General features: G+C 31.5%; 6 protein-coding genes across 13 annotated transcripts; 3 read left to right on the top strand and 3 right to left on the bottom strand.

Moving 5' to 3' along the window:
• Nucleotides 1–124: 124 nt before the first annotated feature.
• On the bottom strand, nucleotides 125–9,954 carry LOC105835392. 6 transcript variants are annotated; one of them, XM_012678630.3, is made up of 13 exons: nucleotides 9,878–9,954; nucleotides 9,073–9,269; nucleotides 8,500–8,767; nucleotides 5,023–5,236; nucleotides 4,385–4,618; nucleotides 4,167–4,295; nucleotides 3,833–4,032; nucleotides 3,625–3,745; nucleotides 3,289–3,395; nucleotides 1,976–2,157; nucleotides 1,372–1,826; nucleotides 548–1,294; nucleotides 125–322 (listed from the first exon to the last, which is right to left on the bottom strand). In XM_012678630.3, exons 2-13 carry the CDS (start codon nucleotides 9,218–9,220, stop codon nucleotides 194–196), a joined length of 2,934 nt encoding a protein of 977 aa, XP_012534084.1. In that variant the 5' UTR covers nucleotides 9,221–9,269; nucleotides 9,878–9,954; the 3' UTR covers nucleotides 125–193. The 6 variants fall into 6 exon arrangements, with proteins under 6 accessions (XP_012534084.1, XP_012534085.1, XP_012534082.1 ...); XM_012678631.3 differs by having other exon boundaries at nucleotides 9,073–9,272; nucleotides 9,878–9,944; XM_012678628.2 differs by lacking the exon at nucleotides 9,878–9,954 and adding an exon at nucleotides 9,376–9,871 and having other exon boundaries at nucleotides 9,073–9,272.
• Nucleotides 5,594–8,214, top strand: LOC105835395. Its single transcript, XM_012678638.3, has 7 exons — nucleotides 5,594–5,896; nucleotides 6,027–6,270; nucleotides 6,467–6,665; nucleotides 6,799–6,932; nucleotides 7,023–7,205; nucleotides 7,471–7,640; nucleotides 8,038–8,214. The coding sequence occupies exons 1-7, from the start codon at nucleotides 5,883–5,885 to the stop codon at nucleotides 8,162–8,164; spliced, it is 1,071 nt and encodes a 356-aa protein (XP_012534092.1). The 5' UTR covers nucleotides 5,594–5,882; the 3' UTR covers nucleotides 8,165–8,214.
• Nucleotides 9,955–10,093: 139 nt separating the features above from the next.
• LOC105835391 lies at nucleotides 10,094–16,683 on the top strand. 3 transcript variants are annotated; one of them, XM_036286519.1, is made up of 10 exons: nucleotides 10,094–10,783; nucleotides 11,033–11,445; nucleotides 12,393–12,518; nucleotides 12,683–12,976; nucleotides 13,118–13,270; nucleotides 13,411–13,804; nucleotides 14,137–15,046; nucleotides 15,173–15,299; nucleotides 15,388–15,530; nucleotides 16,409–16,683. In XM_036286519.1, the coding sequence occupies exons 1-10, from the start codon at nucleotides 10,737–10,739 to the stop codon at nucleotides 16,625–16,627; spliced, it is 2,826 nt and encodes a 941-aa protein (XP_036142412.1). In that variant the 5' UTR covers nucleotides 10,094–10,736; the 3' UTR covers nucleotides 16,628–16,683. The 3 variants fall into 3 exon arrangements, with proteins under 3 accessions (XP_036142412.1, XP_036142414.1, XP_036142415.1); XM_036286521.1 differs by lacking the exons at nucleotides 10,094–10,783; nucleotides 11,033–11,445 and adding exons at nucleotides 11,585–11,839; nucleotides 12,049–12,277; XM_036286522.1 differs by lacking the exons at nucleotides 10,094–10,783; nucleotides 11,033–11,445 and adding an exon at nucleotides 11,705–12,277.
• A 1,355-nt stretch (nucleotides 16,684–18,038) lies between these two features.
• LOC105828407 (inhibitor of growth protein 3) lies at nucleotides 18,039–21,965 on the bottom strand. Its single transcript, XM_012666717.3, has 6 exons — nucleotides 21,654–21,965; nucleotides 20,831–20,902; nucleotides 20,374–20,733; nucleotides 19,667–20,090; nucleotides 18,977–19,175; nucleotides 18,039–18,908 (listed from the first exon to the last, which is right to left on the bottom strand). The coding sequence occupies exons 1-6, from the start codon at nucleotides 21,679–21,681 to the stop codon at nucleotides 18,792–18,794; spliced, it is 1,200 nt and encodes a 399-aa protein (XP_012522171.1). The 5' UTR covers nucleotides 21,682–21,965; the 3' UTR covers nucleotides 18,039–18,791.
• LOC105828409 (anaphase-promoting complex subunit CDC26-like) lies at nucleotides 21,393–23,204 on the top strand. The gene is made up of 2 exons (XM_012666721.3): nucleotides 21,393–21,672; nucleotides 22,704–23,204. Exons 1-2 carry the CDS (start codon nucleotides 21,597–21,599, stop codon nucleotides 22,922–22,924), a joined length of 297 nt encoding a protein of 98 aa, XP_012522175.2. The 5' UTR covers nucleotides 21,393–21,596; the 3' UTR covers nucleotides 22,925–23,204.
• On the bottom strand, nucleotides 23,126–24,762 carry LOC105828408 (general transcription factor IIH subunit 3). The gene is made up of 6 exons (XM_012666720.3): nucleotides 24,583–24,762; nucleotides 23,982–24,478; nucleotides 23,787–23,909; nucleotides 23,569–23,704; nucleotides 23,382–23,418; nucleotides 23,126–23,267 (listed from the first exon to the last, which is right to left on the bottom strand). Exons 1-6 carry the CDS (start codon nucleotides 24,590–24,592, stop codon nucleotides 23,192–23,194), a joined length of 879 nt encoding a protein of 292 aa, XP_012522174.1. The 5' UTR covers nucleotides 24,593–24,762; the 3' UTR covers nucleotides 23,126–23,191.
• Between the last annotated feature and the right edge of the window lie 58 nt (nucleotides 24,763–24,820).

The following is a 24,820-nucleotide window of genomic DNA, read 5'->3' as shown; positions in this document are numbered from 1 at the left end:
ATACATTAGTACTTAACATAATAATAAATTGACTATTCATACACACATACATACGCGTGTGCGCAAAATAGTATATGAATTTTTCATTATTATGAAATAATTTTAATAAAGAAAAATACCTTACTATGTAAACATTTAAAAAACTTTATTACACTAGTATATTTACATATCTACATATTGTCACAATTTATATTTATTTCGTGTTCACATGATATTGTAAGAATACTTCAGCTTGATAGATTCCAGTCTCGTAAGCTCCGTGCGTTGTCGAGTAAAATTCGTCGTGGGTAGCTTCACCGGCAAACAGTATAATTGGTACATTCTGCCATTTGCAAAAATTAAAAATTAAAAAAAATTAAATTATAAATTGTAAAATAAATTTTAATTTATATTTATAAGTTTAATTTTTCATATTTTTATTTTATCTTGATTACACAGCATTAGAAGTCTAAAAAATTTATCACACAAGACATTGATTTCTTTTGCAATTTAAAAACGTCAAAGTTAAATTAAAAAATGCTAAGTAAAACGCGTTATATGATCTTACCTTTTCCGTCTTCGTGTCATTCTGCAACATCGTTGCCCAGATCGGCTCAGCTAACGTTCTAGGCGAGATGTTATCCCCCTCGCAACTTTTAGTGATATGGCTGTAACCGCCTCTCACATATTTATTCCCGTTCCACTTAGTTCGGACGCATTTTTTTACCGGTGGAATATCATGACATCGCAAATGACGTGTCAACAGATTCATACAATCTTGTGCGATAGTCTCCTCTGTCAAATCCTCGATGATACACGCTCCTCGTCCGCCGACCCACACTATAAGAGTGGCCGCATGAGTCGGCAGGACGTCGAATCCTGTGACGTCCTTAGTCCATTCGGGTAAGGACTGGCGATCAAGATTCCTGCTCCAAAGCAGCTGAAAACCATGGATGTTTCTTTGCCACCAGGGTTCGCCGAAATCCAGGAAAATTTTGTTAATCGTTCCAAAACCGAGATTCTCAATAGCGACGTTCAGACGACTCGGTAACAACGGTTGAAACATTTTCTTGTGATTTTCCTTCAAGTAGCCGAGCGAGCAAGTGACTATAACCGCATCGGCGAAAATTTTCGTCCCGTCAAAAATTTTCACGGTAATCGGAGAATCATTTAGAGAATCGAAAGTGTCCCGCCAGTGAATAGTTTCCACGGAAGTGGTTAAACGCACCTTTTGTTTATCCAGATTGTCAACGAGAAGATTCGTTAAAGAACTATAGCCAGACTTGAAGAGCAAATGTTCTGGTCCACCAACGTACTGTAAAAATTATTTTACACAATGTCCCTTATACACAATGTCCATTTTTTAAACATTAATTAAAAAATTAAGTTTACCTTAAACTTTCCCCAAAAAACCGCTGATAAATCGTCTAATGAATAGCAGCAATTATCCACCAAAAGAAAGCGCACGTTCCAATCAAAAATTTCTTCTTTCATCCTTCTCTCCATCGGAGAATCATTTTTCTCGTGTAAATAATCTTCAAATCTACATCTCAGGACAGAACCAATATTCTCCTGCTTCTTCAGAGGTCTTCGAGATTCGCAGATATCGTCTGAAACGGTTCGTACGAGATCGTCGATTTCGCGAACCAAACTCTCGTTCATTATTGTTCCGTCGTCGCGCAAGAAAATTCCATCGCCATCCGTGCCTTGAATGTTCGACAGTAAATCATTGCTTAAACAATACTGAGCAAGCCTGCTTTTGTCACCATGTAAAAATTGCGCTCCGCAATCTATCCAGCCATTATCCCATGGAACGGAATAAATTCTTCCTCCAACTACATCTTGAGCTGTAAGAATAATATGGTTTGAGAAATTTTGTTACATTTATATTTTTTTTTTGTATTCATACTAATTTATGTATTTTTCTATTTCTTCATATACATTTTATGTTATGAATTATTAGTATGAATTAATGTTAAGAGATATATGCATATACCTTCAAGAAGAAGATAATCTGTAAATCCCGCATCCTCCAGAGTTTTCGCTGCCGCCAATCCTGCAATTCCTGCACCTACTATCACGACTCTCGTCTTTTCCGCTCCTCTTGTGTTCGTGTCAATCTCTATCCGCAATGCTTCGTCGAAGTTGTCAATCAATTGATTTAAGTGATTGCACGTTCTACATCATTCGAGTGTAGTCTATTAGTCTAATAAATCTCAGATAAACACACATACACACATACACATACACACACACACACATATATATATATATATATATATATATATATATACATATCTATACTGTTTGCTATTTTTCTATGAGCTCTTTATTCTATATATTCTATATGTATAAGTAAACTACACAATTTATTTAAAATATTCTTGATGTATTAATGCATTAATGATTTATAACAAGCATGACAAATAACTATAAATAGTACATACTATAATAGTATATACACAAATAAGTAATATCTTTTACTAACAATGTTATGGTATATATTTCATTATATTTTTAAAATTTTACATCAATTTACAACAATAAATTTACATTATAATATACAATATACTTTATACAAATTTTTTACATCTTACAAACAAATATTGTAGTCACCCATGCCTTAAATATATTCGGCTGTTGCAAACATTGCAAATTGCAAAGATATTTCTAGTTTTCCATAATCCGTTCATTACGAAGGTGTAGTTGTAGAAGATGTAGTTAAAGATGGGAGTTTAATTGCCTAAGAAAAAGCATGCAATCAATATAATTGCAAAATTATTTGTGCAAAATTAGGAACCAATATGTTCAGTAACAATAAATAAGCACAGCAACATTCATTTCATTTCAATTTTATGCAAAATAAAAAAATATGTAAACTCGAATATTAATAATAAGCTGAACATAATAACATAGTACAACACAACACTGCAGCGTGCAATAAGAAGCAAAAATAAATGGAAAGAATTATTAATTTATAATGCATTATGTATTGCATATGATTGTATAGATGTATTACATCTTTTATAAACTAAATTTTACTTAACACATAACTCCCTTTTTTCATTCCATTTTATTAAACTGGAAAAAATTTTAAATTTATAGTGAAAAATGTACTATAAAAACTTTAATAAAAATAGATTTAAAAATTAATAAAAATTTAATGGAAAGAGAGAATTAATTTCTTGCAATCTTTAAAGCATGTTTGATTTAAATAAAATAATAAAAATGACTATTACAGATATTATTATAAGACTCATCACACGTTGATATCAGGCTTCAAGTAAATCTCAATTGACATTATTTTACCTTTCAAATTCGATTATTCTATCCGCTTCACGGAAGCCAGTTTCTACAGCGCCATGCACAGTGGAATAATAGTGATCATGCGTGGCTTCTCCAGCGAAAAGGATTACCTAATCGTAATTTGTTTCATCAACATTAATAGTTTTTCTCTCAAAATCAATTTTAAGTTACGTGAGATAAAAGTACATGAAAAACTAAAGCTAAAAATAAAAGAACATTTAAGTATTATGAAAAAAATGAGTTAACATAAAAGACTATAAGAAGACTGACTATAATATTTTAAATAATAATTTGCATAACAATTAAAAATATTGTTATCTTTATTTTGGAATTACATACAGGTTTACTTCCATTCACAATTGGCTCGGCCAAATCTCTTGGTCTTATATCTATTTGCTCGGAAAACATGCTTTGAAAACTATACGAGCCTCGAAAATGTTCATCGGTGTACCATTTAGACCTAGAAATAAAAAAATAAGGATAGTAAAATGATAAGTTAAAGCAGATCTGATTATTTTTCTTTCAATCAATTGGAATATAAAACTACCTTAACATTCTTATTGGCTTCACAACAGTGTAATGTTTCTCAAATGATTTTTTTAACAATAAATATAATCCGTCAAGTACGTCAACATCCGATAAGGTTTCCATATGTCTCGCATTTTTTCCAGCTATCCAAGCACATAAAAGATTTGGCTGATGTGCCACAGTAAAAAATGAAAACACATCACAAAGCCATTCTCTATTCTAAGATAAATATTTAACGCGATTAGTAGAAGAGCAGTAAAAATAACAAATTGGTAAAATTAATTTTCAATAACAAGTTATTGTTCTTTATCATCTATAAGCTTAGATAAATGTACATTCAAATGTTTGCTTACTTGACCGTAAGTTTGCAGGAATTTCTTATCTTTGTCCGACCAGATAAAGTTAAAGCTGACTTTATCCTCTGGCCACCATCTGTGTGAAAATTCAAGGAAAATCTTGTTTGCTGTTCCAATATTTAATCCCTACAACAAAATGATGTTACGTAACAAATAATGTTAATTGACATCAACTATACAATATACCATTTCATTTTACAGTGTTATTAATAAACCTCTATCGCGCGCTGTTTCTTCTGCGACAAAGATGGCACGAACATCGTGGAATGTTTGTCCTTCAGGACGCCCAAAGATCCAGTAAATATTACATGTAACGCAGAATACTCGCATCCATCTCTGGTAATCACAGTCACGTTCTCATCTGAGCTATAATTAATAGTTACCACAACCTTTCCGAACTCTATTTTTTCCATCACTGGTAAGCATTCCTCTGCGTTCGGAATTTTTTGCTAAAATAATGATATTTTTAATTAGAAAAAAATTACTAAAATTATAAAATACATATTAATAAAGTGCTATATATGATTAAGATATAAAATATTAAAAATATCTTACAAATATTTATTGTACACTAAACTTTAATTAAAAGTTTAAATAGCACATTTAACTTTAATATATTATTGTAATATTCTTTTAGTTTTCATATATAATCCTCTCTCTCTTTTTTTGTTAATTGTATTTATTAAATTAAACTTATATAGCTCAATTTTAAGTATTTTGACTATTTCTTTTTGACAAAATACCTTTAAAAAAATTTATTGAAAGTTCCAGCATTTTGTAAAGTGTAAAATTATTGAAAATATTTTTATTCAACGCGATATTTTCGGTTCAAAATTATTAAATAATTTCTTACCAATAATAAATCAAAAATTGTCTTATAACCACGATTCTTCCAATCCAAAGTAGGATCGCCCTCGCATTCCCAATATTCTGTCAAACGTTTTGCGGAGACGTCAAACCATGAATCGCTGCACTGTATAGAGTTTTCCATCTTTTCTATCCAAGATAAATATTCAGCAATTCGAGCACGATTCGTGAATGGCTTCTCATCAAAAGCTTTATAATATCTACAACATTGTAATAAATTAATTATTATAACGCATTAGCAATATTAATATCTAATTTATATCTATATACAGTGTTTTTATCTAAATTTAAATAAATGTAAGATAAATAATTAAATAATTTTTCTGTTATTTTTATTCTCAACTGTTACAATGTTTTATAAGTAACTTCTGTTAAGTGGTATATTAATTTAACTTTAAATTCACGTTTTATATATGTATAAATTTATTACATTATAAGCAAATTTTGTTGAATAAAGACAAACGTTTTTATACTTCATATCTTTTCTTATTCAAATTTTGGGCGGGTAAGCAAGTTGATGAATCATCACCCATGTGCTGAACTGTGGGAGGGGGGAGACATTGACCAACTACAACAGCATGTTGTAATCATTCTGTCACATATGTAGAAAGCATAGCCTCTAAGTGATGATATTTTTAAGTTCTAATAGACTGAATTGTTTAACTTGAAATCTGCATTTTTTAAATATAGGTTTGCAATTATCTGAATCATGGAAATACAGTGCATTCATATAATTTCTTCCGCAAATTACTGTAAAACCAACTACAACGGTAATGCGGTCAAATTCCACTGATTACTTTTGACAAGCACTTTTGCTACGAATAAAACTTAGCAAGACATAGTAAGATGCTTCCAAAAAGGTAATAATATTTCTGAATATTATATTACTATTTATTATTATAAATAATTATTATAAATAATTTTATTACTTTTAACAATAATAGAAGGCTCTTACAAATTTAGATATTATTAATATTAATATAATTATAGGAAGGTAGATCCAGAATTGGAAAAGTTAAGAAACGAAGTGGACGGACCACCAAATTTAGACACAACCATTGTAAATATCCAAAGAGAATCATCACGTATTCACGCTGCGTACTTGTTCGAACACAGTGGCAAAGCTACGCTACAGAAATTATGTTTGTTATTGAGCTCCACAGCAACAGGGAAGATGTACGATGGATGGCAGGAGTTTGCAGCTCACATGGGCTTAACAATGGAACAGATACGTGTAAGATTATCAGACAAATTATAATGAATTATATAATTTCTGATTATAATAAAAATTATACAAAAATTCAAGCTAAATTATATATATATATATATATATATATATATATATATATATATACACACACACACATATATAATGTACATATATATAATAGTAATTATAATGTAAGTATAATATTTGTTTTATTGGTTAGTGCATAGATTATGACTTCAAAGGACTTCAGGATCCAACATATTACGTACTTCTGACTTATGTGCAATCTCCGGAGGCAACAATGGACAAAATTTTGAATGTTTTGCAAAAAATGCAACGACTCGATATAATAAATCAGATTAAGGATTACGTATACAATCTAGTCGATGTTGCGTTGCAACATGCCATGAGTCATGATGGTAAAAAAAAGTAACATTCCTTTTTTACAGATATAAACGAGTCAAGTCAAATTCAAAAGATACATCTTTGTAATGACTATACATATTTGATTATAATAATATAAGATTAATTATTCGTTTTCGTACATTTTAGGATCTAAAATAATTCGACCTGGACATATACCAAAAGCACCATTAGTTTTAAGCCCCATTTCAACAGTGGAATACAAAACCGAAATGAAAGAAAGCGAATCAATGTTTATACCACAAGACAATCAGCAGAAGAAGGTTGCTCAACTGATTTAAATAATTACAAAAATTTATTAAAGGTTAAATTAAAATTTGTTAAATAATATATTTTATTATGTCACATAATAGCATGAACAAACATATGGCTGTATAGTTATGCTGACTTTTGCCGACGATGGTTTATCAACTGCTGAGAGTATCACAAACATATTTAGATCCAAACAGCCGCGAATCGGCGTACTTATATTGCAAGAACAAGAAAAACACGTTTATAGTCGAGCTGAAGAATTCATAGACGATTGTTTTAAACAGGTAGATTTATTTCTTCCCTTTCTTTGATGGCTCGAATCGAGCTTTAGCATTCTAAAGAAAAACAGCCCATAAACTTTGTCTTCCTAATTTAATGTCTTCCTAACAATTCTTATGAAAAAAAAATGTAAATTTTTCATTTAACATTCATTCTTTGAGGTCAAATTTTAAGCCTTTTCGAAAATTAGAAATATTTTTTTGAATCGTTAATTATATATTAATTTTTTACATTAATTTATAATATGATATTAAATTAATCTACTTTTAGGTTGATTACGTTATACCAATTCTGACAAAAGAATACATTGAAAGAATCAATAATCCAGTAAAAACGTACGAACAGATGCATAACAATTTAAATAGCAAATACTTGAAGTACATATATTCCTTACTGAGATACGAATATGTAAGAAATCAATGCTGCAACAATCGTGTAAGGTACATATAAATGATACGCTTTTTGAAATCTTAAATTGATAAGCAAATTCGTATAGTAGATAACAAATCTACGCTGAGAGAATTTTCTCTTAAAATTTACCCTCAAAATCTGGTAATTGTAGGATAATGTGTTAACTCAAGGAATTTTATTATACTTTTGAATAAAATTTACTAAAAGTATAGTAAAATTTACTAAAAGTATAGTAAATTTTATTAAATAGTATGGTAAAATTCCTCGAGGTCACACATTATCCCACAATTACCAAATTTTAAGAGAAAATTATCTCTGTGTACAATAGATTAATCTTTAATTGATGTTTATAAGAGAATATTGCTTATATCGTTTACAATTAATGTAACAGCACAACAGCTATTATTAATTGGTCTTTGTTATCAGATGCATTGTGCCTGATAAAGATGTTTGTACGATTGTACGAGCAAGTCTGCATCCCACATTGCAAGCGTGGTTTCGTGAAAGTGATATCGACGGTTTTGTGAACAATATTCTCTTCCATAAAATTTAATGTAAAAAGATCATGAGTGCTTAAACGAAAATAATTATTTCATAATCAACTTTTGGTTCACATTTTCTTAAAAACCTTTAAAAATTTATAATATTGATGGGTTTTTCAATATTGTCTAAATTAAATTTTAAATAAAAAACTTTGTGGATTTATAGAAAAACTCAAAAATTTTGTGAACAACTATTATAAACTAAATTTGTTGTAATTTTTTTTACAGTCTATTTTTTTATGTTAACAAAATAAAAAAGCACATTGTATCTACTTGTTTTCTAATTAATTTGTCTTACAATTATTAATATAAATTTTTAAGTCTGGATAAAAATAAAAATACTCACTCTCTTATGAAGTAATCCCCAAAAGATCCCTCTTCCTCTTTCAATTCTATCTGTTTCATTTTATTCATATTATTAAAGTAAATCATCAAGGCTTCAGTACTTTCTTCATTGGGTATTATTTCACCATTAATATTAGCAAATTCATGTCTGCTAGGGTCAAGTAGAGCAATAAATGAACTCAGCAGATTGTGTTTGGAGGCAAGTTCATACACCACATTTCCAGATTGTCCATGAACCCATTGAGCTCCGAGATCCACCACATGTTCACCTGGAAATATTAAAACAGTCAGATAAAGTTTCTCTACAAATATGTAAAGAAAATTTTAAAAATGCAAAACTGAAACTCTCGACATTAAAGTTATCTAGTAAACCAACAGTAATATAACATCAACATAATTCCACGCTTAACAATATAAATGTAATATGTAACATATGTTGCATACATTGGATACAACATTAACATTACTGTTAGTTGATATTTACAAAGTAATAATCAAAGCTAGTTATTATCTAATGATAATAATAAAAGGAATTCTTATTAAGCCAAGATTAATTAGGGAAATTATTATTTACCGAAGTTCTTGGTGTATATTCGGCCACCGATTCTGTCATTGGCTTCCAGTATCACAAAATCGCTCATTCCCCTCTGCAACAATCTCGAGGCAGCTGCGATACCAGCTGCGCCCGCTCCGACAATCACGACTCTCGTTTCCTTCGGCATATCGAGAGCTCCTGACGACTGCTGTACTGCGTCAAACAATCTCGCCGCACTGCTGAAAGAACGTCTCTGCGTATTGTCGGAGATAAATGTGAATAATGGCCTTAAATAGACTTGAATTGGCTCAAACAGATAACGCATCGGATTAGACGGATTACCGGTTAATAAAAGGGATTGTACTGTTATCTTGGCACATTGACAAAACACAATCTCCCCACCTTCTACGAAGCGAGATATGCAATTAATCCCATGAAATGTATTTAATCTCCAGAGATTGTAAAAAAGTTAAAGGGAGGAAAAGTAATTTGATTTTCTTCCCTCGCGTTCGCCTTTTCTGCTAATCCAATTACGGCAGTTGCGTCTCGCGTAATGTCATTAACCATTACTTCGCACACATCTAATTGATTTTATCTCGCTGGCAAGAGTATCGCAACGAATTTTTATTCAACACTTTGGGATAGAACCTCCAGCGAAAAATTCTGAGGATTGAGAAATGTGTCCACGTGCGATCGCGAAGTCTCTTTCGTGCCTCGTAAAAAGTAAACTTATTCTACGGAGGAACCGACGGACGGCCGTCGAGAGTGCGATGACAACCGATTAATCATTCGGGAAGCAAAGATCCGGCAAACATTGTTTTCAACGGATTATGCTACAACTCACGTTGGCACGCGTTCGCCACATTACGCGTGAAGAATTTTTACTGAACTGGCACACGCGTAAGCGCGACTGTGCGCATGCGTGAGATGACGTACAGGACCGATGGTTCTATCTTCGAATAAACTAATATATGGTAAGTTAGCTAATAAGTAAATATCTACATTATATATTTAAACCAGCATAAATAGATTTCATGTTTATATGTATATTATGCGTCTGTGTAGACACAATAGATAATTTATTTATACCTAAGCTAAAATTATATATTTTGCGCAATAAATTATATTTACAGTCTTTTTGAAGAGGGGAATTTTATAGAGCTGATTCTGAGTATCAACGCTATTAAATTGTTTGTCAATTTAATTTGTAAAATTACGTATTTTCAATCCTCATGTAAAGAAAGTGTTTCAAGACCGGTAAAATTGCAACACGCAAGCTAATAAGTGGTCTTACTTACAAAAAATGTAATACTGAGCAGTATTAAATTGTATTACTCATTATTTCAAGTGTTAAAGGACTAACAGCATTACTGTTTAATTGGAGATAGTAAAAATTAAACAAAAATTATTATTTGGCACAAATTCGCTGCAGATAATATAGGCGATCTTATTTTATTTTTATATATATTCGATATATATGTCGTTTAGTGGAGTTAAAACAGACTATATTTAAAAAACAAAATAGAATTGAAATTTTATTTTAAATTTTGCTCACAACTTCATTCATTTAGACACAACCTATTAAATTTTAGTTATGTTTTTTATAATTATTTATAAATTGACAAGTATTAATTATAGACGAATTAACTCCGTTTAGTAATATATTTGATCAATAAGAATTAATTCAATTTTCTGTCTCCAAAATGTCTAGAATTTCTTTAAAAACTCCCAGCACACTCCAACATACAAGGTAAAAACATCCAATGTTAGAATTAAAGATTAATTATAAAAATATTACAAATATTATATATATAATTTTAATTTAGTCTATTTTTATTTTTTATTTCTTTCAATTATAAAAGATGTATTATATTTTCTTTTCCTTAATTAATTGTATATAATTTACATTAACTGTGCCAAGATTGAATAATCTTTATGTAGCATTTATAGTTTGTTGACATCTAAGAGGGAAAAGTGCTTATTTGTAGAATACTTTTAGAGACAAATGGCTGAAAAAAGATTTAAGATTAAAACCGTTCGGATTTTGTTGTTCCCTCGATCATTTCGATCCTCTTACACGATACGATCAACGAATGCCGCCTTACAAGTCTTCACTGACAGCAATAACTTCCGTTCACGAATGTCCAGTGATTAAATTGCAAACAAAATTTATTATGCCCCGACTTTCCCGAGAGAAGAAAAAACTGCCCAAAACAAAAGCGTCAGACATGGTAGAACACCAATGGTTGAAGAATAGTGGATTAAATTATACCCAGTTTGAGAAAAACAATCGCTTTATAAAACGATATCTAGAAGATGAAATTGCATTGGCAAAAGATATTTTTTGGGCAGAAAAACGAAAAATTCATGAGGAGAAAATCAGTAAAGCAATAAAAACAGCAAAGAAGAAAAGTAAGTTTCCTTCATTCAGTCAAAGAATGTAAAAATGTTAAATAGTTAAAAACGATTATTTTTAAAATGTATTTTATATATATTTCGTACAATTAATATCATTTGTTTAACTTAAATTTTATATCTTAATTATAATAATGAGTACTAAATTAAAAAAAAATTTTTTTGAAATAGAAGATAGTTGAAAAAAGTGTTTAGTTAAAAATTGCAATAAATGTTATTAATTGTCTAATTTATGTGTGTGTATGTAATCTATATTAATATCTATATTAATACATTAATAATTGAAATATTTTATTTCTTTTTTCTTATTTCTTTTTTCTTTGTAGACAAGAAATACTCACTAAAGTTGAAGACGTACCCACGATGGTACCAAGATTTTTCTCCGGATCAAGTAAAAATGAGTGATTTTAAACAGATCTTATTTTGATGAATAAAATTCAAATAAAATACATAAAAAATAAGTGTTTTTAAAATAATAAAGTTACTCTCATTAAGTAAAAAACAATGTTTCTCTTGATCTTGATATTTAAAAGACTTTTAACTAAAATAAAATTACGCGACTCATTCTACATTTTAAAATTAAGTTCTATAAATTCGTAGATAAAAAATTTAATGAAACTGGAAAATGTAATGCACATTGATTATGAAGAGACAAAGACACATGGCACGCAAACAACACTAATAGCTATCGGCGTCATTTCAACATTTTTCCAATTAAAGCCGAGTACTATAAAAGAATTACATAAATTATGCAACTTAAATAGCGTCGATTTTCTGCGTAAAATTTATAGAATCTTAACAGGAAATGATTTCTGCGAAGAAGGATATAGTATATATCTTATTATATTTTTAAACCGAAATAAAAGAATTATTTAAAGCAACTTATTATAAAGCGAGTTATAACACTTCTTAAATATAATTATTTATGTATATTTAACTTTCAGAGAAAGTTTATAATTGTAATGAGAGGATAATACTGTCAGCTATTGCATTTTTAACACTACCAGAGACAGTAAAGGAATTGCACAAGAGATTGCCAGCAGTAACTGTGCCAAAATTGCCACCAAAACGTAATTATATTTATGATTAATAAATTAATGATTATTAAATGTTTAATCAACTATGTTTTTTATTATTATTAAGTTATATATTATATTAAATATTATTAATTATTTAACAATTATTTATTATAAAAATAAATAGATATTATTCACTATTTGGTATAATATTTTAGCAAAACTAATAACATGTATGCCGAGGCGAAAAAATATCTGTCCTTATAAAGAAGAATTATTTACACGTCCTGATTGGGCTAGTTATCGAAATGCTTTGCAGAAATGGCGAAAACATTGTAAACTAATTGCAATTCCAAAAGTAATCTTACCACTGAATGAATATTATGGCCAGTCTTTTATTAATAAGAAATTAGAGATAACAAAAGGGGAAAGAGATATCACTACTGAGCATTTTGATAAAATCAATATAAAAGAATTACAAAAAGTTTCCTCAACTATGTATGACCAGAAAGGTAAAATAAACGAATTAAGCAGAATAAATAAACTTTTAAGGATAATAACTTAGTATATTTTGATAGCACAATAAATAAGTATAAATTTTTAAAAAAATATAAACTTATAAAGAGATATAATAAATGTTTTTGAATTTGTAGACTTTAAAGATGCAGATTCTTCAAGAGAGAGAAATTTAAACTCGGAAGAGTTAGCAACTTCTAACATTTTTGGACTGCCAGACAACGGGAAAAAGTTTGATTTTATTAGGAATCTTGACGAAAAGCCAGAAATTGCAGAATATAAAATTTGCGGTATAAACTGTTACAATCTTATTGCTTTTTTTTAATCGAAAATAATTGTATAATAAAAAGTATAATAATATTCATAAGTTTTAAAAATAATATCAGAAATTTATATGCTTTTATTTTTCTTCAAACATTAAAAAATTTAGACCTGTCGAAACCGCTAGAAGAGATTCAAAAATCTTGGCTGGAAAAGAAAGACCCTGTAACTTACGAGATGGAAGTAGCCAATGTGACACCCAGCAATAGCGACGAGAGATTCTTCGCAGTGCTGAAACTCGGCGATCGGACTAAAAAAGTTTTTCCTAGTGGTAGAGAAAATTTGTCAATAAATTGGCAAGAGTGGCTGCAACACGTTGACGAAAACTATTGGCAGTTAGAAGAAAAAACTGATGAGTTAATTAAGAGTGTGCAAACAATCTTCAAGTCGACATTTCCTGAATCCGTTTGCGATAGTTGCTGCTTGTGTCGACAGATTAAAAAACTTGAAAAATTACAACAAAACAAGATTGACAAAACATTGATCAGTGAAGAAAAAAATACGTGAGAATTATTAATTATTATTAATTTATATAATTTAACTTTTACGGCCAATTAATTAGATTAGAGTAATTTTTAGTAATTGTAGAATTAGTAATATTAATATTAATTTTAAATTTCTTGAAAATATAAATGTTACTCTTGTGATTTTTATTCTAAAGTTTTAGGAAATTTTTAAAACTTTTCTAAACTTTTTTAAACACATTTTAAATTCTTTTTAATTTTATAATCTTTTCTCTATAAAACTTAAAAAATAGAAAACTAAAAATTAAAGTATAAATGATATAACAAAATAAAATATAAGAATATTATTTATGAAATATTATTATGAAAAGGGATTTGATGGCGATGCAATCCTCAGAACAGAATCAAGCAGGATCATTAATTAATCAAGTTGCTTCAGAGGATAAGATTAAAACAAACATCATTATCAACGAGGTTACTACAGAGGCCGAGCAAATTCAAAATCATATAATGGGTATTCAAGAGGACAAAATACACGTATTGCAAAAGTTCGAACCTCCTGCATCTTCTATTTCTGTTAGGAACATTCCATCTTGTTTGTGTGCCATTCAGCAAATGACTGATAAGGGCATAAGTTTATCTGTAAGTAAGGAAGACATTCCTTGGACTAAGGAAGAAGGATTATGTCCCGGAAGGAAGTATAGACCAAATGAAGCAGGTGCATATTCTTGCAAGACGTATCCTGGAGATAAATTTTGCAGGCATAATCCTTTTATAAAAGAAATGATGAAAATGGAGAGAGAAAAAATAGAAAAATTAGAAGAATTAAAAGAAAAGACAGAATTCATTGAAGCAGTTAAAAAAGAAACTCTAGTTCCTAAAAAGAATATTTTTGAGAAAAAAACGGTTAAATTTAATTTTGATTCTGATTATCCTGTATATGACGATTCTTGGAACATATCGCGAACTGCGCCCTCAAAAGTAACAAAAACAGATTATGAAACACCTTTGAAATTGACATCTTCAACATATAAAATAGTAATGCAATCGTTGAACAAGGAAAATAGCAACAAAATAGAAAAAGATAAAGAAATTGACAAAGTAGTTCGTGAAAAGAATGAATATTCTGAAGAAACTGTTGACAAGATAGATCATCAGCAAAATATATCGCACAAACAAGTGATCGATAAGACAGAAGAGAAGATTGATGAAAGGAGTCATCGGATAAACGACGATAAAAAATATATAAACAACAACTCTGATCTTATAGCGATTGTAAAGGTGTGTTTATAAATCTTTTAACCAGATAATTTTATATTCAATCAATTATTTCTTTATGACTAAATGTGATTAAACCAATAATGTTGATTAAATTATATACAATCTAAAAATAACTTAAAATGTTAGGCCGAATTACAGAAAATGGCTGTAGAAGGTTACATATTTGCCAAATTACCAAAATGTTATTTGATGCCACAGCTTCAGGATTGGATCATGTACAGGGAGGGTGTTGCTTTCTCGGAAACCGACAAAAGTACTTTAATAACGGAATTAATTTTTTTAAATCTTTAATTGTTTCCTATTATTTTTTACTCATTTCTTTTTTCCCCTGTTTTCTTAAGAGAATTTGATGCAAGCAACTCGTGCCGTTTGGGATTTAATAAATTTACACATACCAAGAGAGATTGAAAAACCATCATTGCATATGACAAAACCTCAATTAAAAAGGTTGACCTATGATCAGGTCGAGAGGATGAAGAAAAAGGTTAACTATCAATTATCATTTTTATTATTTGAGAATTTATAATACAGTTACACACACACACACACACACACACACACACACACACACACACACACACACACAAACACTTGAGCAAAAATAAAGCATTATCTATTTTGCTTCTCATAAATAAATAGTAACTTTATCAAAAAATATTCGTAATTTTTCAAAAAGTATTACACAGACATCTCTTCTCTCAACAAATACGCGAATTAAAAATAAAGATTTACAGTTTCAAAAACTGTAAATTACATTTGTGTGCGATTTTTAATTCATGTTATGAAACATCGTACAATTCATAAAAATGTTTTGATTTATTTTTAATTGTATACGAGTAGCTAAAAAATCAATAAGTCGTTTACTAAAGTACCGATCTAGAAAATAAAGATTTCAAGTTGTAAAATAATTTTTGGAAAAATTAATTATGATTATTTTTGACGAAGTTACACTTTCTTAAATTTTCCTATCTTTAAGAATAGGTAATGTTTTAACACTGCTGTCAAAAGTATTTTAAATTTTGATTTCTCAAATAAAATCTTCATGAGTAAAGATCATGATTTTTACTTGTGCATGTTCTATGCTGACTGTCTTGGCAAAAGAACTCTCGATAGTTTGTCAATGCCTTTCAAAAAATGGCAATTAATTAAAAATCTTATATATTCTGAATGGATTTGAATTGGGATCTTTAGTATAAAGAGCCGCTATACATACCAAATTTGTAATATTTTATAATTTAAAAATTTTTCCGTTTTCCTTCTTTATTTTTAATAATTCTCGATATTAATTTTTGAAATCATATAAGTTCTAATTATTTATTTTTTAATTTAGAAGAATTAATTATTAATTTGTGTTTTAAACAGATCGGAAAAGTCAAAGCGATATTCCATAGCAAAGTACGTAAAGCACGTGTTTCTTATTGCCGTATGATGTGGAAAACCATGGAATATGGAAAATTTCCGTCCGCATCGTTCAAGAGAACTTTTTTCACATATATGGCTAGCAAAGAAGCCGATGGACATGTTTATAAGCCGTGGTTGCCTTCCGAAATACACCAACGAGATTTTAGTTTTTGTTGCTAGTAACTGTTGATTAATTCACATACAGCATTTATTAAATTAATATTAAATTCTTTAAATAATTAAATACATACACACATGCGCATCCTCAGAATGTCCTCACGATACAAGATTAATGTACGTGATAATTACCGATTAAGCGATTAGCGATCCCACTCGATCAAGAGCTGACCTGTTCCGTGTCCGTTACGTTTCGGAAAGAAATAAGCGAACGCAATTAATTATATTAGAGAGGTCTTCAAAAATAAATTACCGGCTCCATCAACGATACGTTCATGGTATAGCAATACGAATGGGTCACCTGGATTAACTCAAGAAGCAGTAAACATTTTAAAAAGAAAATGTGAAGCTGTTGGTGATAAGAAACTATATGCATGTCTAATGATGGATGAAATGTACATAAGAAAATAAGTTGAGTATAGTCACGCTGAAAAAAGATTCGTTGGATATGTTAACCATGGATTAATAATTGAAGAACCGGAAAATTTACCAGTCGCAAAAGAAGCATTAATGTATTAGTTAACCGGAATCAATGAAAGGTGGAAAATACCTGTTGCGTATTTTTTGGTGGACGGATTAATAGTTGAGGAACGCGCTGAAATTACAAAAAGAGTAATAGATTTTGTCACCACGTCAGATGTACAAATTATTGCTTTAACTTTCGATGGATTGCCTTCAAATATTTCGATGTGCAATGCATTGAATGCCGATGTATTAAATGACAAAGCGTTCTTTACACATCCACCAGATGTCAATGATATTTTTATATTTTTCGATGCCGCACATATGCTGGAGCTTATAAGAAATAATTCGATACACACGCACACTCGCACCAGCTGATTGTGGACACTGTTTATCTGGAGTGGAAATGCTTTTGGACAATTGGGTTTGGACCATATAGATAATGTCTTTAAACCTACATTGGTAAACAATTTGTTATAGGAAGGATAGTAGTTAACTACAAAATTGAATAATCAAAAGTCAAATATTAAAGCTGAAAGATATGTAATACCTTACTTTAAGAACTTTGTTAATTTTAAATAATTTTCAATTTCGAATTTCAAGTAGTTCTTATAAAGGCATAAACTTTAATTTCTTAATTTTTATCCCATTTTCTAAAGTTTTCTAAATAAATAAAATAATATACAATTTCCTATAAATAACAGTATTATATAAAATTAATTTATAATAAACTTTATTTGCAAAAAAGGATTAAATTTATTCGATGTAATTGTAATTGTTTTGTTATTTAGAGAGCAATCTAATTTTTAAAAAATTACAACATTCTAATTCAATATAAATAATGCTTTTCAACAATAATTTTAATTTAACTTAATTTAATCTTAGCAAATTTGAATTATGCTTGTATACATTAAAAAATGATAAATTTAATCAAGAGAAATATGATCACTTATTTTGGCAATGTCGCCTCATTGTATAGATGATTTTATTTATACACCATTTCGCTACAATTCTTTCGAAATTAGTAGATTCCGTTAAAATGGCTTCGAAAAAGTAAGTCGCTATTTTCAGACGAATTCTATGTTATTTCGTTCGGTTTTCCTCCATCAAAAGTAAATTCTTCATTTGCAACTGCATTAAATACTGGAGGTTTAAATTTTACAGGAAATTAAGTTTTTATTAAAAGCTTATCTAAAATTACTTAAAAAGTGAAGATTGTTTATTTACAATTTGTCGGAAAATGTTCTCTATTATAAACAACTAATACCTAAATCTAACTTTTTGACGAAGCAATCAATTTCAAACTCGCCGAAGAATACATTATAATAATTCTCCTATTTCCCGAAACCTTTTACATTTATTTTGTTCAATTTCCTTTATTGCTCGACGATAATAGCAGTGTGGGAAACACACTGAAACGTTTACAAAATCCTTCGGTTTGATATATCCGTTAAATGTATTTCGAAATTTTGATAGAATGTTATCGTTTCCAATTGTATGCTCGACCAATAGCAAAAAGACCGTAGGTCGAGATGACGATGCGGATTCGAAACGGCACATTAAAAAAGTTATACAAAATCAGAGCTAATGACGGCTTTCTAACTAAGTCGGTACTCGATGGATAGTGTCTAAGAGGTAGTAGCAGCAATGCCTTCTTAATGTGGTCAGCATGGTTTCCTAGTTTCTTCTTTTTTTTCTCATCTAATCAGTTCTTCCGTCCGCCACGTCTCTTCATCGAGGACGTACACTGAGGGCAGTACCACTTCCCCTTTGGTGGCGCGGTGATGCCCACGCATGGGTAATGGAACCATTCAAAGGGACACTAAAAGCATTTTTTATAAATTTCTATCCGCTCGTAATTCGTATCTTACAGTTGCCGATGGATCTTACATCTGAATTGTCGCAAGCAACCATGTCACCGTATGACACTTGATTGCATATACAGTAACGCGGCTCGTTCGGATCGTACGTCCAATCTGGATTGTCCGGGTCCACTACTTGTGTAGTTGTGGTAACCACCGGTGGCGACACGGGCTGTTGCACAGTAGCCGCGATTACGCTCGAACTCGGCACGGTGGCTGTTACTTTTCTAGAATTAGTAACAATAATGTATTGTTTGAGCAATTGTATAGAAAAATACTTCTACAAAATAAAATAAAAATATATAAAGCATCTCAAATTTAACAGAGATTTCGAATTCAAAGTATCTAATACCGCATAATCCTTTAATTAAAAATATGTTAGAGATGTTTGAGTTAATTCTGAAATGTTACTGTTGGAAAAGTTTAATCCAATTCGAATTTAGCTACGTTTTATTATGAAAATTTTAAGCTTAAAATAACATTTAATAAAATTTTCATATTAAAATCTATAAAGTAGAAATCTAAAAAATTTCTTAATTATATAAATTAATTTTTACTCATAGTAGTGTTAATGTAAAAAAGATATGAGTAATATTCCAGGATTAATATTAATTGATTTCTAATCCAAATGATTAAAACTTCTAGAGACTCTAAAGAGAATTTATCGAGCAGTTGTTGTTTGTTTTTTCCTTTAAATGCTCCAGCAAATTCTACATACTTTTTATGCTTCTTCGTTGTCTCCTGAATGGCGGCGATGGCGGTTTGTGCTGCGCCGGCCAGTTCCCTGCTGAATTCCGCGGCGTGTACGCCGCCAGTGTTGATGGCCTCGTAGCTTGCCTTCAGACTGGCCGAACGTCTGCCCTGCTGCATCGATTGCGTGGCCGCGATCGCTTGTGACGCGGCTGCTGCAATAGCATTACCGCCGGCGCCGATGTGACCGAGATTGTAGCACACGGATCCCACGGAATTGGCAATTGTTGCCGGGGCTGGCGCGACACTACTCGTCGCAATAATGGGCGCGGAATTCGCTGACGCCGGCCGTGATTCCGGTAGACTCGTAGCCGCCGGTATCTTCTCGATCGCCAGCCGCTTCTCAACCGACGTGGAAGATGCATTCGAGTCCCGCCGTTTCTCCGATCGAGCTAAAATTTGCATGAAATTTAAACAATTTAAGACTATTCATTTAAAAATCGTTATATATTAGAATTTATTTGATTAACAATAAGTTTTTAATAATTAATGAATTTTATGAATTATACTGTCGTCAACGTTAATGTTTTTGTTTAATATAATACGTCTTTAAAAGTTCAGCATATTTTGTCATCTACATTGAAAATCATTTAAATGAATAAAAAATTAGTTCAAACGATTTTTAACGTAGACGAAAGATTATAAATTCATATTATTAGGAATGTTTATACTTACAATGACTGTGATTGTCTCGCGTTCTGCTCGGGGTAAAACTGTAACGATTCTCCTTTTGACTGCTATTCGTGGGTGGCTGGTCCAACTCGAGGGATCTCTTCTCCAGAATTTCGGTGATGCCCTTATTGTCCGCTTCCAGTTCCATCTTAAACTTGTGCAGCTCCTGATCGAGCCTCCTCAGGTACCTGTCCACTAAGTCGTACATCTGATTGGCTAGGTGCACCTTCTCGTCGGCATCCTCCAAAGTCTTGTAGTACTCTTTCCTGATAGCCTCATATTCCGCCTCTTTTTCACTAGGCTTCATCTTCTTAGCGTTTGAGAAGAATGTCTTCACCTTCTTCTCCAGGCTATCCATAGAGTCTGAAAATAGATTTGACGTTAGCTTTATACTTTAGTTATTATTGTCATTTTATTATCCATATTTTTTGTGTTGTACATATATAATATAGATACATACTTTGTACACCTAGATCCATCTCCCTCATTTCAGTAAATCGATCTCTTAGTTCTTGTGGTAAATGTTCGATCACTGAAACCACAATATGAATATCAGCAAATATTACATACATCATTAAATTTTAAATTTTAACATATAATGTAATTCCTGCATTAATTGTTTACGTTTTATTCTTAATAATCTCAATGATCAAATTGCGGTGTAACAAATACTTTGATTATTAAATGACTTTTATTCAATTTATTTCTTTGTCTTTATTCGCAAACTTATTAAGCACGCATTAAAATCAGTACTCCTTTAACATTTTATTCCAATACAATATTTTATTGCTTATTCTCATTTTGTATAACAAAAAAATACATAGTTACTGTGTACATTAGAATTACATGACTCTAAAGGAGGGAGGATATTTTAATGAATTTTTAATTAATTCTGGAAATACATGAAGACAGTGAAATTCAGGTAGTGGCCCGCGAATTCAAATGGCAATTTATTAATCTCTTTTTCTCTTGCGAGAGGAATATGCGTCTCGTCGCGTCGATAAAACGCCGCGACGCCTAACCTCTCGGCGCGGGACCTCACGTCGCCAAGGCATCTTAGGGCGACCGCGGATCACCCACGTCGCGATCGGCGCGCAAAAGGAGGCGCGGCGTCGCGACGGGTCCGCGGAACGCAAAACAAAAATGGCTGTGCCCGCTGCGGGCCCGCGGGCGGGCGAGTCGGGTCACAGCAGGTCGCGGCCGCCTAGGTTAATCGCGCGCGCCATATGAAGAGGAGGTTAGGATCCCGCGGGCGAGCCGTGCGCGCTGTTTCTTGTACGCACTTTCGACGTAATCCTCGAGGTAGAGCATCTTCCCACGTCGCCGATCACCCGCAATTGATACAACTTGACTAGTTAGACGCTGCGCGTCGCCGGGTGGCCGTGAAATTCCGCGGGAACTCGCAGGAAAACGCGCCGCCCGTCCGAAAGCGTGCCCGCGCGCGTCCAACCCTTCCGCGGCCGTATTTTCGTGGCGCTTTCAGCACACTTCCTCGGGGCCCGGCCTGGGGTATTCGGCCAGGATTTCCACGAGGGAGTGCGACCGCCGCTATGAGATTTGTCGAGCAACAACGCGATTGGGGCGAGGAAACTTTGGTTCGGTATTATTTGGGGCATCGTCTAGTACATCTCGCCATATTGCGCGAGGGGCAACAAGGGGACGTCAGGGACGTAGCTCGCGAAGCTCGGCACTTTCGCTCGTCTCTCCTCCCCCAATTGATCCTAAGCCGATTACGGGAGATCTCGGAAACCACTGCACGTTTAATTTTGAAATATTCACAGTCAGCGGAATTCGTATTTCTAAGTAATATTGTCGGCGAAAAAAGCTAGAAAACAAAATTTTTCTTCCTTTTTCAATTTGCACATTTGTATTTTATTTATTCTTGGATTGATCCTCGGCGATTAAACAGCGCGCTTCAGAATTTATATATATACTCGCGAATTAATTTTTGAAATTTTTTTTTCATTAAATTTTAATTACTCCTTAGAATAGTGTGTCATATTTCTCTGATGATAATATTACTGTAGGTGAAAATTCATTCGCATAATCAAAAATTATGCGAATGTAAAACATTTTAAATAATTTTTTTACTTTTTTTTCTTTATTTCCGTTCCACGGTAACGTAACTGAACTAATACTATTTTAACGTAAAAAAATCTTTTAAATATTATTTTAAACTATTAATTTTAATAACACGAACTGTATTAAAAGTTGAATTAGTTTCATCTACAGTAAAAATTTCCTACAATTAACACTTTAGGGCTAAATTAAATTGTTTTTATTCATAAGATTTATCCTGTTATAAGAAAATGTGATGCTATTTTATTTTTTAGCAATGATACGACGAAGTCCAACTCGGATAGAAATGCGTCTGGATGACCTGCAGGTGTATGAGGAGATAAGAAAGGCGCACGAGTCCAAAAAAGATCCTGAAAAGAAAGCGTCGTCGTCTATGAATCCGCCCATGTGGGGCGGAAAGATTCCTCAGAACGAGATTCAGGAACGGATCGGTTATGTGCCGCAACACTCATCCACGCACAACCGAACGACGTAGTAGTCTACTTGAGATACAAATCACAACATGGATACAACCCTCGTTTATGCGTTTGAACATAATTTTGATTTCAAACAATTCGGCACACATTTACACAAATACGATTTATACAAGATGTATTTAGAAAAATACGACTTTTTTTTATAATTCAGTTTCCGCGATTAATTACCGGTTATGATCAAGTAATCATAATCTTAAGAATTTTTTTAGTATACTTGCTGCTTTTATTTACAAAATGTATAATCGCTGTGTGTGAAGTATATGAGGTTAGTGTACGATATCCACATTCTTCTTCTTTTTCTTCATCTTCATCGGCATAGGTCCTGGCATTTTGAACACCGTGCTTAAAAAATTAATAAGTTAATTATTGTTTATGGCAGATAAACATATATAATTTTAGTATACATTAGTATAGTATAGTATAAATTAGTATATTAGTCATAAAAGAAATACTTACTGACAAGTGGTGCATATTGGACTGAACTTACAGAAGACTGAAAAAAGATAATTGATATAAATATAAATTAATATAGAACCAAGTTTAACACAAAAATACTCAGTATTATTTAAATGTAATTTTATGTCTTCTATCATTTTATATATTGAAATATTCTTATGATAAATTATCAATACTTTATACTTACTTGATAAACATATCGAACAAACATATCCAATATCGATAAGCTCCTGATGACAAAAACATGCTGCCCTATAATCCACTTTTACTGGCGGAGGAAGAACCAATTTTGACCTAACACTGGGATCAGGCAGGAAAACCCACTAAATTATAAAGAAAACGATTAATTATGATGTACATAATAATTTGCGTTAATTATGATAAAGTTAAGCGTAAACAGTTTACCAATAAATACTGCAGTAATCCAGCAAGCTGCGGCACCTTCAGATAATTGCCACCAGTAATGTCACAGCCTTGTTGTAAGAGTGTCAGTTCCTGATCCAGACTGCACACATCCAAAATGACATTCTGAAAGCAGATAGATTACAAATCAATTCTGTTATTTTAATAACATAAAAATTCAATAGAAAGACAAAAAACCATTCTCTGTGCAGTGAAGAATATATTCATGTAGTTCATGTACTGAGTTGCTGAGTCGTTGCTGGCTGTAATGACTAATATTCTAGGATGCAACTTCTGACCAGCAATCTTTTCTCTCTCTAATCGAGCGATATAGCACAATGCCATGCTGAGCGCACCAGAGATGAGACTTTCTATGTTCAGTGGAACATCCATAGGAACCTCGTTGATAACCTGCTGCAATTGCTGACGTACCGTACGTTCCACCATGGTAAATTTTTCATACTGGCCATCCATCTGCCTTATTTCTGCTGTGGTTTCACAAGGGTAGAGGAATTTAGCACTGTGGCCATGGCATGCCATTATTGCCAATTCATTATTGGATGACTGCATGAGATGAGCGTTTGCAAAGACAATTGTGGAGTCTAAACACTGTGATAATATCTTGATTTCTTGCTTTACTATCCGTTGTAATGGATTTACATCCAGAACAATCACCAGCAAGCTCGTTTCTATTTCTAAATATTTACAAATAAATAAGTAAACAAAAACCGTTATCAAATAAATAATTACAATTAAATTCAATAAAATAAATAACTTAAATTTATATATAGAAACGTACCAGTTGCCATTTTGTTTGTCTTTTCATAAATCACTTTCTATAACTAGAAAAAATTTTCTTTTAATTTTAAAGTTACTGCAAACATTTTATTATTTTAGTCCAGTTATGGACTATGGAAATAATTAGACGCTAATAATAAATAGATATCAAATAATTCATATATAAGCGCTACTGCACTCTACCAACTATTACTAACACTAACTGACAAGCAAAGAGAACCAGAGAACAAGAGAGACAT

Source organism: Monomorium pharaonis, chromosome 5, assembly GCF_013373865.1.
Source record: "Monomorium pharaonis isolate MP-MQ-018 chromosome 5, ASM1337386v2, whole genome shotgun sequence".
In the NCBI taxonomy this organism is placed as follows: Eukaryota; Metazoa; Arthropoda; class Insecta; order Hymenoptera; family Formicidae; genus Monomorium; species Monomorium pharaonis.
Note: the sequence above shows the minus strand (reverse complement) of the source record. Positions and strands in the feature narration are given on the sequence as shown.

Coding starts and splice junctions, on each gene's coding strand:
- LOC105828407 (XM_012666717.3), bottom strand. CDS start 21,681: ATGCTCTACCTCGAGGATTACGTCGAAA. Junction 20,903..21,653: donor CCTCGAGGATTACGTCGAAA/GTGCGTACAAGA, acceptor TTGTGGTTTCAG/TGATCGAACATTTACCACAA. Junction 20,091..20,373: donor GCGAGACAATCACAGTCATT/GTAAGTATAAAC, acceptor TGCAAATTTTAG/CTCGATCGGAGAAACGGCGG.
- LOC105828409 (XM_012666721.3), top strand. CDS start 21,597: ATGAAGAGGAGGTTAGGATCCCGCGGGCGAGCCGTGCGCGCTGTTTCT. Junction 21,673..22,703: donor CTTTCGACGTAATCCTCGAG/GTAGAGCATCTT, acceptor TTTATTTTTTAG/CAATGATACGACGAAGTCCA.
- LOC105835392 (XM_012678627.2), bottom strand. CDS start 9,358: ATGCGTTATCTGTTTGAGCCAATTCAAGTCTATTTAAGGCCATTATTC. Junction 4,296..4,384: donor AGAAACAGCGCGCGATAGAG/GTTTATTAATAA, acceptor ATTTTGTTGTAG/GGATTAAATATTGGAACAGC. Junction 2,158..3,288: donor AGAATAATCGAATTTGAAAG/GTAAAATAATGT, acceptor CGAATGATGTAG/AACGTGCAATCACTTAAATC.
- LOC105828408 (XM_012666720.3), bottom strand. Junction 23,910..23,981: donor TCTTCACTGCACAGAGAATG/GTTTTTTGTCTT, acceptor ATCTGCTTTCAG/AATGTCATTTTGGATGTGTG. Junction 23,419..23,568: donor TTGTTCGATATGTTTATCAA/GTAAGTATAAAG, acceptor ATCTTTTTTCAG/TCTTCTGTAAGTTCAGTCCA.
- LOC105835391 (XM_036286519.1), top strand. CDS start 10,737: ATGTCTAGAATTTCTTTAAAAACTCCCAGCACACTCCAACATACAAG. Junction 13,271..13,410: donor TGCAGAATATAAAATTTGCG/GTATAAACTGTT, acceptor TAAAAAATTTAG/ACCTGTCGAAACCGCTAGAA. Junction 13,805..14,136: donor ATCAGTGAAGAAAAAAATAC/GTGAGAATTATT, acceptor TATTATGAAAAG/GGATTTGATGGCGATGCAAT.
- LOC105835395 (XM_012678638.3), top strand. Junction 6,271..6,466: donor TAACAATGGAACAGATACGT/GTAAGATTATCA, acceptor TTTATTGGTTAG/TGCATAGATTATGACTTCAA. Junction 6,666..6,798: donor ACATGCCATGAGTCATGATG/GTAAAAAAAAGT, acceptor CGTACATTTTAG/GATCTAAAATAATTCGACCT.